This window comes from Rhinolophus ferrumequinum, chromosome 24 (genome assembly GCF_004115265.2).
Source record: "Rhinolophus ferrumequinum isolate MPI-CBG mRhiFer1 chromosome 24, mRhiFer1_v1.p, whole genome shotgun sequence".
NCBI lineage: Eukaryota > Metazoa > Chordata > Mammalia > Chiroptera > Rhinolophidae > Rhinolophus > Rhinolophus ferrumequinum.
Window position 1 is genome coordinate 14,260,664 of NC_046307.1, and position 16,362 is coordinate 14,277,025.

The following is a 16,362-nucleotide window of genomic DNA, read 5'->3' on the forward strand; positions in this document are numbered from 1 at the left end:
CCAAGGTAAGTTCAGCTTGGAAATTCCACCGTGCACCCTACCCTCGTGCAGGGATGTCAGAGGACCCTTGTTGAGGCCCCACGGCCCCCAGGTCCTCTGAGGCCAACCAGGAAGAACCAAGGCAAAAAACGCAGGGCTCTGCCTTCCCTGGGACTCAGGAAGGGAAGGAAAATCTGTTGCCCTTCACTGATTGGCGGACATCCCTTTGGTTGTCAGCTCCCCCAATTGTTTGGAATGGTCCCCACTATCTTGGGGGTCACTCTGCCTTGCCTCCCCATGGTGGGATGGGGTTCATCTGTGGGCCTGCAGATAGTATACCATTCACTCCTCATAAGACCTTGGGAAGAGGAGCCACTGTGACCCCCATTTTAGAGTTGGGGATATCAAGACACCCAGGTGGACACATGTACTAAGTGGGGAGCAGAATATGAACCGGGGCCGTCAGACTCCACAGTCTGAGCACCATGTTGGGGGCTGGATAGGTAGGGAAAGTCATGTTGGGGAGACCCTTTATTCTGGGCTGGTTTCTAAATATAGGAGTGACTGGTGTGATGGAGGGTCCTCAGGCCTTGGGGACAGAAGAGCTGGGACAGCTGGGGAGAGGAGGGCACTGTTTCCCCCTTCACTCTGTTGGCTCCGTCATCCTTAGGTTCCTTCCGCCAAATATGTGTCTGTGTGTGGAGCTTTTCTCCACCTTTCTGAGTACAGTCGTGCTGTACTCAGAAATGTATATTGAGCATTTGTGATAACAAAGATGGAAGTCAGAGAGCAAGTCCTGCGTGGAACTGGTAGAAATGGCTGCCTCCCCTCCCAGATGGGGACAATTTTGCCACCACAGTGCTGTTTTAGTGGCTCAGTTCTAACAGTAATGGCGTGAGGTATGGCAGGTGGCTGGCTATGTTGTCCAAGTTTCCCCAGGGTATGTCCCACTTCCTCACACAAACCCTTTTCGCCCCTTATCCCTCTTCAGGCTCTCTCATCAGTGACCTTTGAGCAGCCCCTTGCCAAAGATGCAGCTGTGTACCCCTCATGGCATCTGTGCGCTCCCTTAGGCAGCCCCTGGTCCCTCCCCAGCCCTCAAACCTCCCACTGGAGATAGGGCACTGAAAGGGCAGATGGAGTGAGGGGTGCTGCCCAGCTCTCTGCCCTCATCAGCCCACATTGAAATGATATCCATCCACTGTCCTGTATTAGGATGAGGAGGGGGTGTAGGAAAGTACGTCTATGCAAGCCGATTTGGACATCGAAGATGATAAATGCCAATTGCTGTATCAGTCAGAGTCCGCGTGGAAAAAGATGGCACACTCAAGCGTGTAATCTGAGGCATGTTTAAAAAGGGTACCATTTAGAAAGGGCAGGTGTAAGGAAGCTGAAAGTGAGAATTACTAATTTAGGGTGAGCATCGGTGTGTAGCCAATACCAGTGCTGGACCTGAAGCGGGCAGGGGAAGAAGCAGTTCAGGGAACCTAGAGAGAGAGACAGAGTTCCTGAGAGGGTTTGGTCAAGAGATGCAGAGAGCCAACAATGACCTTGACACCACAGGGAAGGACTGGGGGAATAAATACTCCAACCTCACCCTCCTCCTTCCCTCCATCCTCCCTATCGGTCTCCCCATTGACCAAACATGATCAGAAGCCAGTGAACAAGGGAGCTTATTGATGCCATCCAGGGCAGAGGAGGTGGATAGGGGTGGAGAGCAGGTCTGAAGGGTCCAATGGGAGACACCGGGCATGTCCCTTAAGTTCACCTAGCATTTCGAGTTTACAGGAAATTTCCAGACAGTCAGAGTCCTCACAACAACCCTGTGAGATAGGTAAGGCAACGATATGACCCCATTTCATAGATGAGGACAATGAGGCTCAGAGAAATGAAACAACTTGCCCAAGATCATAGGACTCATCTTGAAATGTCAAGACAAGAGTCCTCCTATGGGAGAAATGGCTCTGCTAGGCATCCAGCTGCTAAAGAAAGCCCCCAATCCAGAGTCTTGGGGATCACTGGAGGTTCAGACAAGGTGACCCTGGGCTTCAGAAGACATCTGTGCGGAGTGGGAGAGGCTGATCCATGCCACTGATGAGGAGCTGGGGCTCTTTGTCTAGCGTGGAAGATTCCAGCACCCCCGAGGACCCCATGGTACCCACAGTCACCTCCTCCTTTTCCTCCTGCTTCAGGTGCTTGAGAATCTCCTGTGACAGGGAGAAGCTGCTTCCCTCTGCAGCATCTGGAATGGGGGGAAGGTAGGGAGGAAGTTAGGTAAGGACCTCACACATTTGCACTCCAACGCTGGCCAGATCCTCCAACTCTCCCTCCTCCTACCTCCCTGGGCTCCATCCTCATCCCAGCCACTGAAGTTAGTTTCATGGAGCAAGAAGTGGTTTTAGAGACAGTGGAATTCCACCGTCTCACTTTTACACATAATGCTCAGAAAGGGACCCAAGGTCACACAGTGAGGGAGTGGCAGAGCTGAGGCTGCAGCCTTTTAGTTCCTGGCCTGGGACTCTTCTGCTTTCTCTGGCATCCCTAGATGAAGTGAGAGGCCCCTGGAGCCCACCTCATCACACTCCACCCAGGACCATAGCCAAAGACCTCAGAGCAATCAAGTGTCCCAAGGTGAGGAAGTGGGACCTGTCTCAGGAGAGGAAAGGGCATGGCTTGAATGCCCTGACCACTTGGGAAGGCCCAAGGCATGGTGCTGCCATATCTCCTTCTGACCCCCTGAGAGACCATTGGGACCCCTGACTACTCCTGCCTCCAGACTATCAACCCCTTACCCAGGTAGACAATGAGGCGACAGTACTGAGACTCAGGAACATCTGCCAGGATATCCCCGAGTGTCTGGCAGAAGAGTTTGGCCTGCTCAAGCCGCTCCTCCCGGCTAAAGCCAGCTCGGCTATCCTGTGACATGGCAAACAGGGTCTGCAAGGGGGTGGCGTACTCCAGGACACAGGTGCCTACCTGGAGGAGGTGAGAGGAAAACCAGACTAAACCAGGGGTCAGGCAGACAGACTCTGTCCCCCTGTGCCAACATGGGGTCCCATTCCCTCAGTCTGTGGAGATGGAGTGCTAGGAGGTGCCACCCTGATGGGGTCTGTGCTGTCTGGTTGGCCTTTGCCTCTGACACCCCACACCTCAAAACGGCCAGGGCTGCACTGAATTTACCCTTCACAGATCGTCCTCCTAAAATTCCAGGGCAAGGCCTACCGAGCTAGGCTGTCAACTGCTCCAGGCTGTCAACATCTGGGGTCTGGGCTTTGGGTTCAACCCTGGTCTGGTTCCCCCACCAACCCATGTGAAATCTGTCAGATGTTCTCACAGCCATCATCTAGGGCAGCTTTATGGTTAAGAGCATGGTATACTCAGGTTGAAATCGTCCGCTTTCTCCCTGTTCCGTTTCTCTGAGTCTCAGTTTCTTCACCTGTAAAGTAGAGGTCATAACACTCCCTACCCCACAGGGTGGCGGTGAGGATTCATGGATGTGGTCAAATGAAGCACCTAGAATAGCATCTGGCACGTGCAAGTGCTCAATAAATGTTACCGATCATCGTCCTAATTTAGTACTGAATCTTGCCCAGCCCTGGGACCTAGTGGGGAAACTGAGGCTCAGAGAAGAGCAGCAAAGTTTTATCAGTGCTTGGCCAGAGTCTGAAGTTCTGGGGCTCTGGGCCTGACCCTCCCCAGCAAGGCCCACCTCCCTGCACACTCACCGGCTTCCCGTTCTCCAGAATCTCATAGATACTGTTGGTGTACACCCGGCCCTTGATGCCAGCACGGTCAGCGCTTTGCTTGGGTAGCTCATGGAGGAAGCGAATGTTGGGGTCGGCCACACTCAGGTCATCAGGCACCCCACAGTCCAAGGGGAGGAGGATGTACAGCTTATGGACCCCTGTGCCCCGTACCGTGTTGTTGTGGCGCTGATTATAAGTGTGGATCCGGGCCTGGAGCCCTGGGGTAGAGAGGCCCAAGAAGTCATTCCCATTAACCCTGTCTCCCACCTGGGTCATTGGTCCCCTCAATGTGTAGCTACAAGAGAACCGAACATCCAGTCCCCTCGCATTGTCTAGAAGGGCAGGAGGGGCAGAACATCCAGGAACCCTCCCCAACCCTCCACCTACTCTACCACCCCTTGCTCCCCTCATTTGTTCTTGGTCCAGATTTCTGTCAGCTCCCCTCCTTTCCACCACAGCTTTCAGGGCTCTGAGAGGCAGGCAGAACCCTGGAAAGTGACATTCCCAGCATACCCTAGTGCACTGAGTCAAGCCTCCCGCTCGAGCTGTTTCCTAGCAGAAGCCACAGTGTCAAGGGAAAGCAGCAATGAGATATGGGAGAACCCCAGCCTTGGCCAACAAGTCGGAAGAATGAGACACAACACAATGGTTCATAATGGAGCGATCAAGGGCCCAGGCTCTGGACGGACCTGGGTTCAAATCCTGTTTCCTCTCACTAAGCTGTAGTTTGGACAAGTCACTTTACCTCTCAGAACCACAATTTTCTCATCTCATAAGCAGGGATGATGATTATCCCTTTCTCATAGGATGTGAATTAAAAGAGAAAATGAACAAGACGGGCACACGGCATGCAGTCAATATTTACTGAAAGAATTCATGGGTGACCTTGGACAAGTCACTTAATATTTCTTCCTGTCAACTAGGCATAATGGTAACATTCTTCATGCCTACAGGATTGCTTTGGGAATCAAATTTGTTAGACATGAAAATACATTGAAAAATATGAGTAGTGAATTCTGCAGACACAAGAGGCTATGTGTTTTATGGTCTGTCTTGTAGATCTAGAAATGGGGACATAGAAGATGGCCTACCTGGCAGGATCAGCCGCAGGTACCCAATATAATATGACCATGCCAGCCCATGGGCCACGTTGAAGTTCCCTTGTTCACAGACTGTAGAGACCACAGCTGGGGCCAGGCCCTGTGGACAGCAGGGTGGGGTTGGGGAGGCTCCAGGAAGGACCAGAGCCCTCCTCCAATAATATTTCCCAACCTGATGCTGATTTGCTCCCTTCTCTGCCATTGCTGACCCCACTGTTCCAGGACATTATAGGCTCCACTCCAAGAACCGACCTCTAAACTAGTCCCACTCCTAATACTGAGCTCAGAGTAGGTCACACTAGCTACAGTGTCCACTTGACCACACCCTCTACTTCCCTCCGTCATACCTGGAGGTCCAGGAGGATATTCAGTGCCTGGGAGAGGCCCAGGAGGGCAACTATCCAGGCGAAGGGCAGGCTAGCTGTGTTTGGGAGGAAGGTGTAGCAATAGCAGGACAGCAGCAGCAGTACCCCGCAGCGGATGGGGCAACCCAGGCAGGCCCGAAAAGCCCTCCAGTAGCTGCCCTGGTACCTGCAGGTGACAGCAGAGCCCCAGCTCAGCTCAACCAGGGCCATTCAAGAAGGGACAAGGCTGGGGGTCAAGGGAGTGAAACATGCTGAGTGACTAATCACCCTGGGTACTGCAGGGAGTCACCTGGAGTGGACGTGACGTATCTCCTCAGCCAGACTGCAGAGCCCCTTGAACAGCAGTCCCAGTTGCTCGGAGGCCAGGTGGAGCACCAGCCACCTGAGAATGTGGTCTGCCGGCTCCCCCAACTCCCACAGGGCTGCCAGGCAGGTACTCAGCAGGACAAAGGCTGCCTTCTTGGCCCTGTGACCCCTAGGTCGCGGGATGGATGGATGTAGGCTGGAGTGGGGCATCTGTAGGTACCAAAAAATCCATGGCCATGCTCCTCTTACTCTCCTATCACTCCAGGACTGAGGCCCTGGCTGGGCCCCTTCCCCTGAGCTGTCCCTGACCCTGATGCCCAGCCATACCCAGAGGATGGTCTTGGAGACATTTGGGGGACAGACTGGGCATACAGCACCCAGAGCTCCAGTCCAGGAGAGATTGTGGAGGACAGAGCAGGTGAAAAAGTGTATGCACCCACACATACAAGTATACACCCCACCCAACCCCAGGGAGGCCACAGATGCGGTGAAGAAAGAAGGCAGTGATTGTCCCAGACCCAGACCTGAAAGTGTCCTATGAGGTACCACTCACCGAGGGACCCTTGGGGACTGGGCTTCTCTCTCCCCAAAATCCGCCCCAGGAAGGATCTTAGTCAGCAAAGCTGAAAACCGCAGTTCAGGCGGTGGGAGCAGGGCAACCAGAAGGCTGTCACCCACCTCTGGGTCCCCAGGGGCCTCAGCCTCAGACTGTGACTGGGCTGCTCCCCATCCTACCTTCTACTCCCAGACCGAAGGCTGTTTCTGGAAGACGACAGGAAGAGAAGGGCCGGCGCAATGACTCCCAGTGACCAAAGGCAGCCTCTCTGGGTGCAGCCTGAAAATGAAGAATTGAAAACAATAAAGCGTTTTCCCCAGCACTCCAGCCCTGGCATTTCATCAGACTGCAGCTTAGAGTGAGCAGGGGGAGGTGGGTATTTCCTCACTCCTCTGGAGGGAAGAAGAGCCCTCCCCACAAGGCCCTGGTGAGTCACGTCCCAGTCGGGGCATGTGGTGGGGGGGGAGCTCCATTGCCATTTGCTACAGTAAAGTGTAAAGCTACAGTAAAGTGTAAAGCTACAGTAAAGTGTAAAGCTACAGTAAAGTGTAAAGCTACAGTAAAGTGTAAAGCCACAGTACAGTGTAAAGCTAAGGGTGTTCAGAAACTTCCTGACACTGCCCCTGAACCACAACCTGAACACCAGCTTCTGCTGAAGCCCCCACAATTAAACACACTCTTACCGGTACCCACGTGTGACTCCACAAACCCAGCCTAAGGCAGCACACACTACATCATGCTGCCCTGCCTGATCTTGTTTTGATTTCCACATTCAGAGTTTCTTTTTCTGAAGACTGTGATGTCAGGAGGGAGGCGGGGAAATCAATAGTTATTTCTTGTAGCAGCCTTTAGAGTAAAGGGCTTGATAGGAGCAGGAAGCCCAAAGGAGAATGTGGGCGTTGCGCTTTCCACAGGAAGTGACCGTGACTCTGACTTCTCAGAGAGAATCTGGTAGTTCCAGGCAGAAAAGCAGTCGTATGAGTAATAATAATAATTTTTTAAAAGTGCTTACCATGCTCCAGACATTATGCTAAGTGTGATGCATGTTATTTTACTTAATCCACTCAGTTACCCTGTCAGACAGGCATAATACTATCCCCGCTTTCCACATGGGCAATCTGAGGCTCGGTAAAGTGGATTAACTTGCCCCAGGTCCCACAGCTAGTAAATGAGGGAGGGGAGACTTGAAGCCAAGTGGGTTGCTCCAAAGCAAGAGTGGATGGTGCCAGGACCTGATTTCATGTTTACAATTTCTCCTGGAATGGGGAGTGTCTCTGGCCACTCCCTGGCAACTTGAGAAGCTGTTTCAATTTGAGGATGGGGAAGGCATGCAGAGTGGGATTGGGGGACACCCACAGAGCAGCAGCAGTTCATTCCTGCCCAGGTCAGACGGTCCTTGCCTTGACCCTTCCTCACTTCACAACCAGACACAAGAAGACAAACCCCCTTCATAGATGCCAGTGGCCACCCAGCAGCAGCAGCAAGGCTTCCTGAAAACTCTCTTGGTTTTGAAAATCATTTCCTAAGAATGGAGGGAATTCCCTACATTTTTCTCTCCACTACAATTGGCTCCCGAAAAGGCCCGCTCAGGTGGGCAAGGTCTCAGCTGCTTCAAAAACAAAGAAAGTCAATGTTGCAAAAGGGAAGACCTGAGCAGAGTCCTGGAGGGGTGGGCAGCCCCACACCTGCCCCACGGTCCAGCTGTGTCAAGCAGCCTCCGGCCTCCAGGGTCCTGCCCAGCTGTGTAGCATCAACTCCCCTGGGTGGGACCGTGGCTGCCAGCTCTGCTGCTCCATACTGGTTGTCATTTCTTCTGAAACTTGTTCTTCACTCCCTGCTCCCTTCTCCTGGAGGAAGATCCTCTATTTTATAGGCCAAGTTGGCACTATGCAGCAGAAGTCTTAAAAAACACACATAATCATGAGCCTAGCAATCCACTTCTAGGAATCCTTCTTAAAGAAATCGCCCTACGTGCATCTTAGTGGAGTGGACTCCCATGGTCTCCTCTGCAAATGGACTCTGTGACCTGGACCCCACCCCCTGTGATCTCGCCCCAAGGCCTGCGAGAGGTTTCCCCTGAGGCTCCCACCAGCCCACAAGCAAAACGATGGCAGCCATCCCTTCCAGCAGCTCCCCTGTGGTCATGCATGATTACTAACTGGGTTCCACTTCCAGAAACAGCTCCTGTGGAAGTGCCAAGAATCCCAGGGAGGCCATCCCCCACCTCCCAGGTCTCCCCAAGGCCGACCCTGGTCACTGGTGGACGAACTTCTTTTTCGGGAGGTCTACTCTCCCGTTCATGACCATGATATTGGAGTACCCAGAACACTCAAAAGCTCTCCCAGGTCTCAAGTAGCACGATCACCTGTGACCTGCCTGGCTTGGGAAGCCATGAGGAAGCAGCCGGGAGGCAGCCTGGCAAAGCCGACATCATCCTGAGTGCCCACGCCAGCCGCCTCATAGACTAGGCAGGCTGCAGCAAGCAGAAACAGTTGGGTTCTTTAATATCAAAACAGCAAAACATCAAAAAGGAAATTGAAAGAGCCTCCCTCTTTACTATGCAAGCCACCCCCAAGCCTTCTGTGTGCTTTGCACCAAGTAAAAAATAAATGCCAAGTGGCCAGCAAAAAAAGAAAGACTCAGACAAGAGCACAAAGATACCCATTTTTCAGATGTTTGTGGCAGTGTTGCTCACACCAGTGAAAAACTAAAAGATATCTAAATGCCCAACAATTGGAGACTAGTTCATTAAATAAACTGTGGTTTACCTTACAGCAAAATGTTAGGCAGTCCCTAAAAACGATGATGTAATTTTGTATTATTGACTCTTAAATATGCTTATTATATGTTTCTTAAGGGAGAAAAGCAGTGTACAAAACAGTATAACTGCATTTAAAAAACATGCATTGCATGAATAATGGTCGGGAAGGATACATGACAAAATGCTAACAATGATTACTCTGTGCAGTGGCAATACAGGTGATTTTTAGTATTGTTTCCCTTTTTGCTCATTATGTTGTCCAGGGTTTCTTTTCCCGACATTGAACATATATTGGTTGTTTACTGCGTAGAGTTTGCTGTAAAGAGAAAAACTCCTAACTTTGCCTCATCCTTGGGGCCTTGGGGACAGGGCTGCTGGCGAATGTGTCAGGCTAGGCCCTGTTGTCATGACAGCTGCAGCTGGGCTGGGGCAATGCGTATTGTACAGTTGTACAAGTAGGTAATTAACTACAGATGTGGTGAGGGCTGTGAAGAATGCATTCCTGTTCCTGCTCTAAGGAGACATGAAATACCCAAGTCCAGGGTTCCTGAAGGAGAGCCATTTAAGCCAAGTTTGGAAGGAGCAAGGGAGGGGAAGGGAGGATGTGAGTTTAGAACATTCTGAAAGAGCTGCACATATAAAAGCCCTGTGGTGGGAGGAAACTTGGTCTGTGGAAGAACAGAGAAATGGCTGATGTGACTGGGGCAGGGAAGCCTGTTGGGAGTCTACATTAGTTTCCTAGGGCTGTTGCAAGAAAGTACAATAAATGTGGTGGCTTAAAACAACAGAAATGTATTCTCTAACAGTTCTGGAGATTAGAAGTCTGAAATCAAAGTGTTGGCAGGGCCACGTTTTCTCTGAAGCTTCTAGGAAAGCATTCTTCCTTGCTTCTTCCAGCTTCTGGTAGCCCCAGGAATTCCTTGGCTTGCAGCTGCAGCACTTCAGTCTCTGCTTCCATCACAGGGCATTCTTTAACTTGTCTGTCTCAATCTTCAGATGGTTTCCTCTTCTTATAAGGACACCAGTCACATTGGACTGGGGCCCACGCTGATGATTTCATCTTAACCCAATTACATCTGCAAAGACACTATCTCCAAATAAAGTCACATTCACAAGTACTGGGGGGTTAGGACTTCACCATATCTTTTTAGGGGACATAATCCAACCCAGAAGAAAGTCAGTGGTGTAAGACGGGCACTCAAGAGTGGGTTAGAGCCCTGTTAGCTGTGAATAGGGCCCCAGGTCCTGCAGAGTGTCAAGACAGGTCACGCATGGGATTGTCCTCAACACTCAGACAGACCAGCTCTTCCAGACTGACCATCTGGCATCCAAGGAGGAAGCTAAGGGCCACAGAGGGAAGTTAGTCCCAAGTTCCAGCTGCTGGCCTCACATACTGTTGCCCTCAGGCTAATGCCACTGAGTGGCACTCCCTGGTAGTTGCTTCTTCCCTTCAGACACCCCAGAAATGCTGGTCTGGGCCAGCTCTCATTTCTATTTCCAGCTCCCAAGGGTCATCCCTGAAATTCGCCATCAGTGTTCCTGGGAGAAAGAGAAACCTCTAGCACTCATTCAGCGGATACTGGGTCTGCGACAGAGTGTGCGTGGGGTAGGGAGACCTATGGCCTCTAAGAAACCAGCCTTTTGCCCAACTACCCCTTTCATGTTTAAAGGTCCTTAAAACTCACGTGCAAAGGTCCCTGAATCTTGCTAGGACAGGGACATGGGGGGTGGATTTTAATATCAGTTGACCATGGTATAATTTCATTGCACCCTCTGAAGCCAACTCGTGTATCATGGTCTTTCCTGGACAGGATGATATCCTAGTAGATATGATAGAGAAAGAGGAGCCAGATGATGCATGACTGGGGGTAGGAAAGCACAGCTGGTGAACTACTGTATCTTCAGGGCATGAATAACAGGCCTATATCCCCCTGGGCGGTGGTATCCAGCAGGGTGGGGAGATCTACAGTTGTTGTTTTTTTGATGGTTTTGGTAACAGCTTTATTGAGTAATTCACACACCGTAAAACTCACCTATTTTAAATGAACAATTCAGTGGTTTTTAGAATATTCACACAGTTGTGCAACTATCACCACAATCAATTTTAGAACATTTCCATCACTTCAAAAAGGAAGTCTGTAGCCATCACACCTCAACCACCCTCACCTCCACTCCACTCCCAGGCAACCACTAGTCTACTTTCTGTCTCTATGGATTTGCCTATTCTGGACAATTCCTATACATGGAATCATATAATACGTGATTGTCTGTCTTCTCATGTTATCATGTGAGCAACCACCACAAATGGTAGTGTAACACTAGATTTACTGACACGGAGTTTTATAGTATATTTTTAAGACAGATCTAGTTACAAAATAGTCCATATGAAATAAACCATGGTGCCTTCATTCAATGAAATACTCAAGCTCTTTAGAAAATGAGACAGCTCCTTATATGCTGATATGGAAATATGAGAGAGATATAATAAGGGGAAAGAGCAAGCTGCAGGACAATGAGTGTGGAAACACAAGGGTAGATATGCACAAAGGTTTGTACTGTGGTGAAAGCAATTTCCTTCAGGAAGTTGAACTCAGTGGCTGAGAGCAAGTGAGACAGGTAGACACTTTTTTTTTTTTTAATTGGGGAAGGGGAACAGGACTTTATTGGGGAACAGTGTGTACTTCCAGGACTTTTCCCAAGTCAAGTTGTTGTTCTTTCATTCTTAGTTGTGGAGGGTGCAGCTCAGCTCCAAGTCCAGTTGCCGTTGTTAGTTGGAGGGGGCACAGCCCACCATCCCTTGTGGGAGTCGAACCGGCAACCTTGTGGTTGAGAGCCTGTGCTCCAACCGACTGAGCCATCCGGGAGGCAGCTCAGCTCAAGGTGCTGTGTTCAATCTTAGTTGCAGGGGGCGCAGCCCAGAGTTGAACCAGCAACCTTATGGTTGAGAGCCCACTGGCCCATGTGGGAATCGAACCGGCAGCCTTCGGAGTTAGGAGCACAAGCTCTAACCACCTGAGCCACCGGGCCAGCCCCCAGGTAGACACTTTTAACTGCATATCTTTTTGTGCTTTCATACCTTTTAAATGTTGTAGTGTGTGCATTATTACATATTCAAACATTAAATAAAATAGTAATAAACCACAGTATGTATATTATGATACCATTTTATTTCTTAAAGTATGTACCGGGGTTGCCAAAAAATGTCTACAAGTGGACACTTTGGTCAGCGTTGCTCAAGCAGTAGTTCACTGTAATCAGAAGTGTCTGGGCGCTGATGGTAACCACTCTGAACACCTCTTGTAACTGCAGAAGTCAAACGTGATTTGTATTCGTCTTTTGTTGTCGGTATATATTGAGTATTACAATTTTAATACTGTTTTCCTTTCTTAAAATGTGTATACATTTTTTGGGCACCATATATATGCATTTGCATGAGAAAAACTCTGGTTGTAAATACAACAAAATATTCATATTCATGAAAGGGAGTTTAGGGTATCTGGAGGTTTAAAAAAATATCCACAAATTCTTTGATACTCCTCCCTTCAAATGGTTGAACTTAATTCCCCTCCCAAGTATAGGACTAACTAGATCATAAAAGCTTTGTGGCTTCTTTGTTCTCTTTCTTGGATCACTTGCTCTTGCTCTGGGGACAGGCAGCTGCCATGTCATAACACACTAAAGCAGCTATGGAGAAGTCCAAGTGGCGAGCTACAATGCTTCCTGCCAACAGTCAGAAACATTTTGCCAAGTGTACAAATCAGCCCCCTTGTAAGTGAAGCCCCAGCCCCAGTCAAGCCTTCACATGACTGCAGCTCTGGGTGACACCATGACTGCAATCTCATGAGAAACCCAGTTAAGCCGCTCCAAAATTCCTGAATCTGAGAAACTGTGAGAGAATAAATGTTTATTGTTTGAAGCTACTGAGTTTTGGGGGTAAATTTGTTACACAGCAATAAATATAATAATACAAGTTCATTTTAGATTTTCATTTTGTTTATTGTATTTGTAAATTTTTATTAAAATTAATGCATACTGTTTGTATAATTAATACTGAGAAAAAAGGAAATGAGCGGGAGAACAATGGAAATACAGCTCCGTCTGAGGTTCATTCACTCAGCTGTGTGATCCCTAGATGGGGACACTCTGGCCTCTTAACAGTTAGCATGAAGAATCTTTGAGGGCTCTAGAGAACCACAAGTGCACTGTAAGATGCCATCAAAAGGCTGCTGCCTTCCTAGGCTGTGTTTGTGGAAATGTAGTATCTGTATCAAAGGAGATGACCTCGTGATTCCCCCAGGCTCCACGTCAGATTACCCCAGGCCTTGAACACTGGTGTCCAGAAGCTGCTGAAGGGCCTAAAGATGCCTCTCTCTTCTTTTTGGGCCCCTTGCCTCACTGCTCCTTCTTTAGTTGTGCACTTCAGCAAGACTGGGCCTTGTCAGCACCCCAGATACTCTAGGCTCTCTGTGACTGTCTGGATGCTCTTCCTGTCCCTTAAACACCAACCCTCCCCATGATGCTGCATTTCCCAAAGAGCAAAACTCAGGGGACCAGCAAAACTCTCCCAGTTTTTTTTTTTAACCCTTTGATATTTGACCAGCATTGAAATTGCTCACCTTTTGCCTGACCATGGGGAGACCTCCCCAGGAAGTCTTGGTAGGCCCCATGCTGGTAAGGGCCTTGCCTCCTGCTCCCATGTCAGCCCAAATCTCTCCTATGTGGCCTTATGCATGCTTTATTGTTACTGCAGTTTTGGTTATTGATTGCGTGAATAGACTAAAAGCCTTGGGAGAACCGGCATCAGCCTTGCTTGCTTTCTGCTGTGACTGCAAGGCCTGACATGCGGGAAATGCTCTGTATTCATGAATAATGAATAAACAAACTCAGGGGAATTGAGCAATCTCTTCAAGTGTCTGAAGGGCTGCATGGGGCAGAAGAGTCTTTCTCTTGTGTGTGACCACAGAAGGCAAAAGTAGGACAAAGGTCAAAATGAGTGCCAAATTCTGGTTTTTAAGTCCTTACAATAATATAGGTTGCCTGTGAAGAAGTGAGCTGTGGTTATCAAAGGCGTTTACAAGAAGCCCGGTGGGCTTTCTGTGAGGGACGAACTACAGAGAGGATTCCAGGCTGGACAGAGGTTGTGAGTTCCCAAGGTTCCAGGCAAGCTGGGATGTTGAGGAAGTCAAGAGGGTGTTTTTTTGGTGAGGGAGGGGCGAGGAAGTAGATTTATTTTTTTCTCAAGGAACTTACTTCTGATTTAGGCTGGCTGAGCAGAGCTGGTCTAGTTTACCCATCCACACTTTCCCATCTCAGCTCATTTTCTGACCTGTAAGAGGCCATGTGGCTGGCACTGGTGACACCTGGTGGCCAGTTGGACTAGGACAGAGGCAGTTCCACCACCTATCTGTCTATTGTTTCATGGCTGTATCCCAGCGCCTAGTACAAGGCTTGGAACATTGAATGAATGAATGAGTGAATGAGTGAATGAATCCATGCATGCTTGCATGAATGAATGAATGAATGAATGAATGAATGAATGCAGACTGTAAAGAAGAGGAGAAAAAAGAGATGCTGTCTTTCTGGGCCTGAGACCTAACCAAAGGGTCCAACTAGGACTGTAGGAGGGGGCCAGACAATTCACCCACTTAGGGGTACACAGACAGAAGGGCCTCTGCTCTCCTGCCTCCCTTCTCTGTGTCTGCCCTGTGTCCTAGGGGAACCTGTGAAGTGGGGGAGGGGGCTATTTTTGGAAAAGGCTTAAGTTAATTAAAAGCTGCTCCTGCATTGAGCTTAATTGTGCTCTGGAGTTATGAATAGAGACCCATGGGCTTGGTTGGAAGTGCCTAAGTAAGTCTCCTTTCTAAGTGAGGACACTGAGTCAAGAGATGGTAAGAACCGGCCTAAGGTGCCACAGCCACACTACAGCACAGCCAGGACTCCCAGCTCCAGTTCCTTAGGTTAAATCATAGCATTTGACCACCTAAGATAGAAGAAACACAGAGGAAAGGAGTAGCAGGTATGGAGCCTAGAGGAGGAAGTACAAGCACCTTAGCCGGGCAAGCAGGGCTTACCCATCACTTAGTGACACCCCTAGAATGCGCCTTTCCTTCCAACTGAATAGCTGCAATGACATCTGCCCCAAACCGAATATGCATCCCCTCCCAACTCACCCAGAGCCCTCCTGTCAATCACTATGCTTTATACCCATCCCTTCAACTGTAAGGATCAAGTTAACCTCCCTGAGCCTCAGTTTCCTAATCTTCAAAGGGATTGTTTGAGGTGTGTGAGAGAGACTACATGTCAAGTGCTTAGAACAGTGTTTAGCACCTGATAAGCATTCATTAAGAATCATCACTTTGTGAGGGGTGTAAATGTCTAATCGTTATGTTGTTTTGTACACCTGAAACTAATTAAAAAAAATTCATAGCTGCTATTATTGTTGCTATGGTAATTAAGACCCAATTAAAGTCCTTCCCACAACCCCCAACCAGATGGAGACATCCTTGAGGGCTGAGGGCAGAGTTCCTTGACTCTGTACCCAGAGAAGAAGTCTGTGTTAACTCTAGAGGGCATCTACTGGCTGGTTTCCCTTAGTGCCTTCCCTGTGGGCTGGGTGGGGGGGCGGAGGCCGACCCTGCTGTCAGAGCCTGGCTTTCCAACTCTCATTCCTTAAGGCTGTAATGAGTCATTTGTCTGGACTGAGCTTGGGATTTCTCTGATGAGTCAAAATACAAAGAGAGACAAGGTGCTACTGGAGTACACAGAGGCCATCCCCAGCTGCCCTACATGGGATACAGAGGTCTCTAAACAGCCAGCAGAGGGGCAGCGATAGGTCCATGAGGCCACAACGAAGGAAGCTGATATATAGGCAGATTCTCCTGGGCATCCTTGGGGGGTAGTAAGCCCCTAAACCAGATCCGTATGGATGGTAGCTTGAGGGGAACTAGAAGGATCCACTATCCCCCAGTCACGCCCTCGCCTCCATCCTCATGGCTGGCTTATTCTGGGTTGTTCTTCTCTCTCAGACAGGTCCTAGAGTTGCCTTGAGCTTGGAGTATGCCCAGATATTCATTAATTTGATATTCAACAAGTGTTTATTTTTTAATTTTTATTAAATGTATTGGGGTTAGTAAAAGTATATAGGTTTCAAGTGTACAATTCTATAATACATCATCTATATATTGCATTGTGTGTTCACCACCCACAGTCAGTTCTCCTTCCATCACCATATATTTGACCCTCGCAATAAATATTTATTGAGCCCCTTCTCTGTGCTAGTCTTCTTGCCATAGGAGCTTACATTCTGCCTGGGGAGACAAAAATAGCAGGAGACAGGTAAAACTCCACTTCATCAGTGCTGTTTTAGGAGTAAGCCCAGGGCTTGGGGAGAGCAGGAGAGAGGTGAACTTTCAATTCAATCTGAAGAAAATGAAGAAGGGAAGAGAGCCCTGGTATTTTTGAGGAACTGCAAAAAGTGGGTCTCAACTCCAAGAGCCTTGTCAAACATGGGAGCTACTCCCAGAGATTCTGATTCAGTGGGCCTGGGGTG

The 16,362-nt window shown here is 49.2% G+C and overlaps 1 protein-coding gene across 2 annotated transcripts; it reads right to left on the reverse strand.

The window, feature by feature from the left end:
• Positions 1-153: 153 nt before the first annotated feature.
• Positions 154-6,877, reverse strand: STING1 (stimulator of interferon response cGAMP interactor 1). Of its 2 annotated transcripts, XM_033095595.1 has the most exons (8): positions 6,736-6,862; positions 6,232-6,331; positions 5,480-5,706; positions 5,173-5,356; positions 4,817-4,925; positions 3,705-3,943; positions 2,772-2,955; positions 159-2,221 (listed from the first exon to the last, which is right to left on the reverse strand). In XM_033095595.1, the coding sequence occupies exons 3-8, from the start codon at positions 5,704-5,706 to the stop codon at positions 2,028-2,030; spliced, it is 1,137 nt and encodes a 378-aa protein (XP_032951486.1). In that variant the 5' UTR covers positions 6,232-6,331; positions 6,736-6,862; the 3' UTR covers positions 159-2,027. The 2 variants fall into 2 exon arrangements, with proteins under 2 accessions (XP_032951488.1, XP_032951486.1); XM_033095597.1 differs by lacking the exon at positions 5,480-5,706 and having other exon boundaries at positions 154-2,221; positions 6,746-6,877.
• Positions 6,878-16,362: the final 9,485 nt, after the last annotated feature.

Bases quoted from the DNA above. Each gene is read 5' to 3' on its own strand.
- STING1 (XM_033095595.1), bottom strand. From the start codon at position 5,706: ATGCCCCACTCCAGCCTACATCCATCCATCCCGCGACCTAGGGGTCAC. The intron at 5,357-5,479 runs GTGACTCCCTGC...TGTCACCTGCAG, and splicing joins ATACGTCACGTCCACTCCAG to GTACCAGGGCAGCTACTGGA. The intron at 4,926-5,172 runs GTATGACGGAGG...TGCTGTCCACAG, and splicing joins ATATCCTCCTGGACCTCCAG to GGCCTGGCCCCAGCTGTGGT.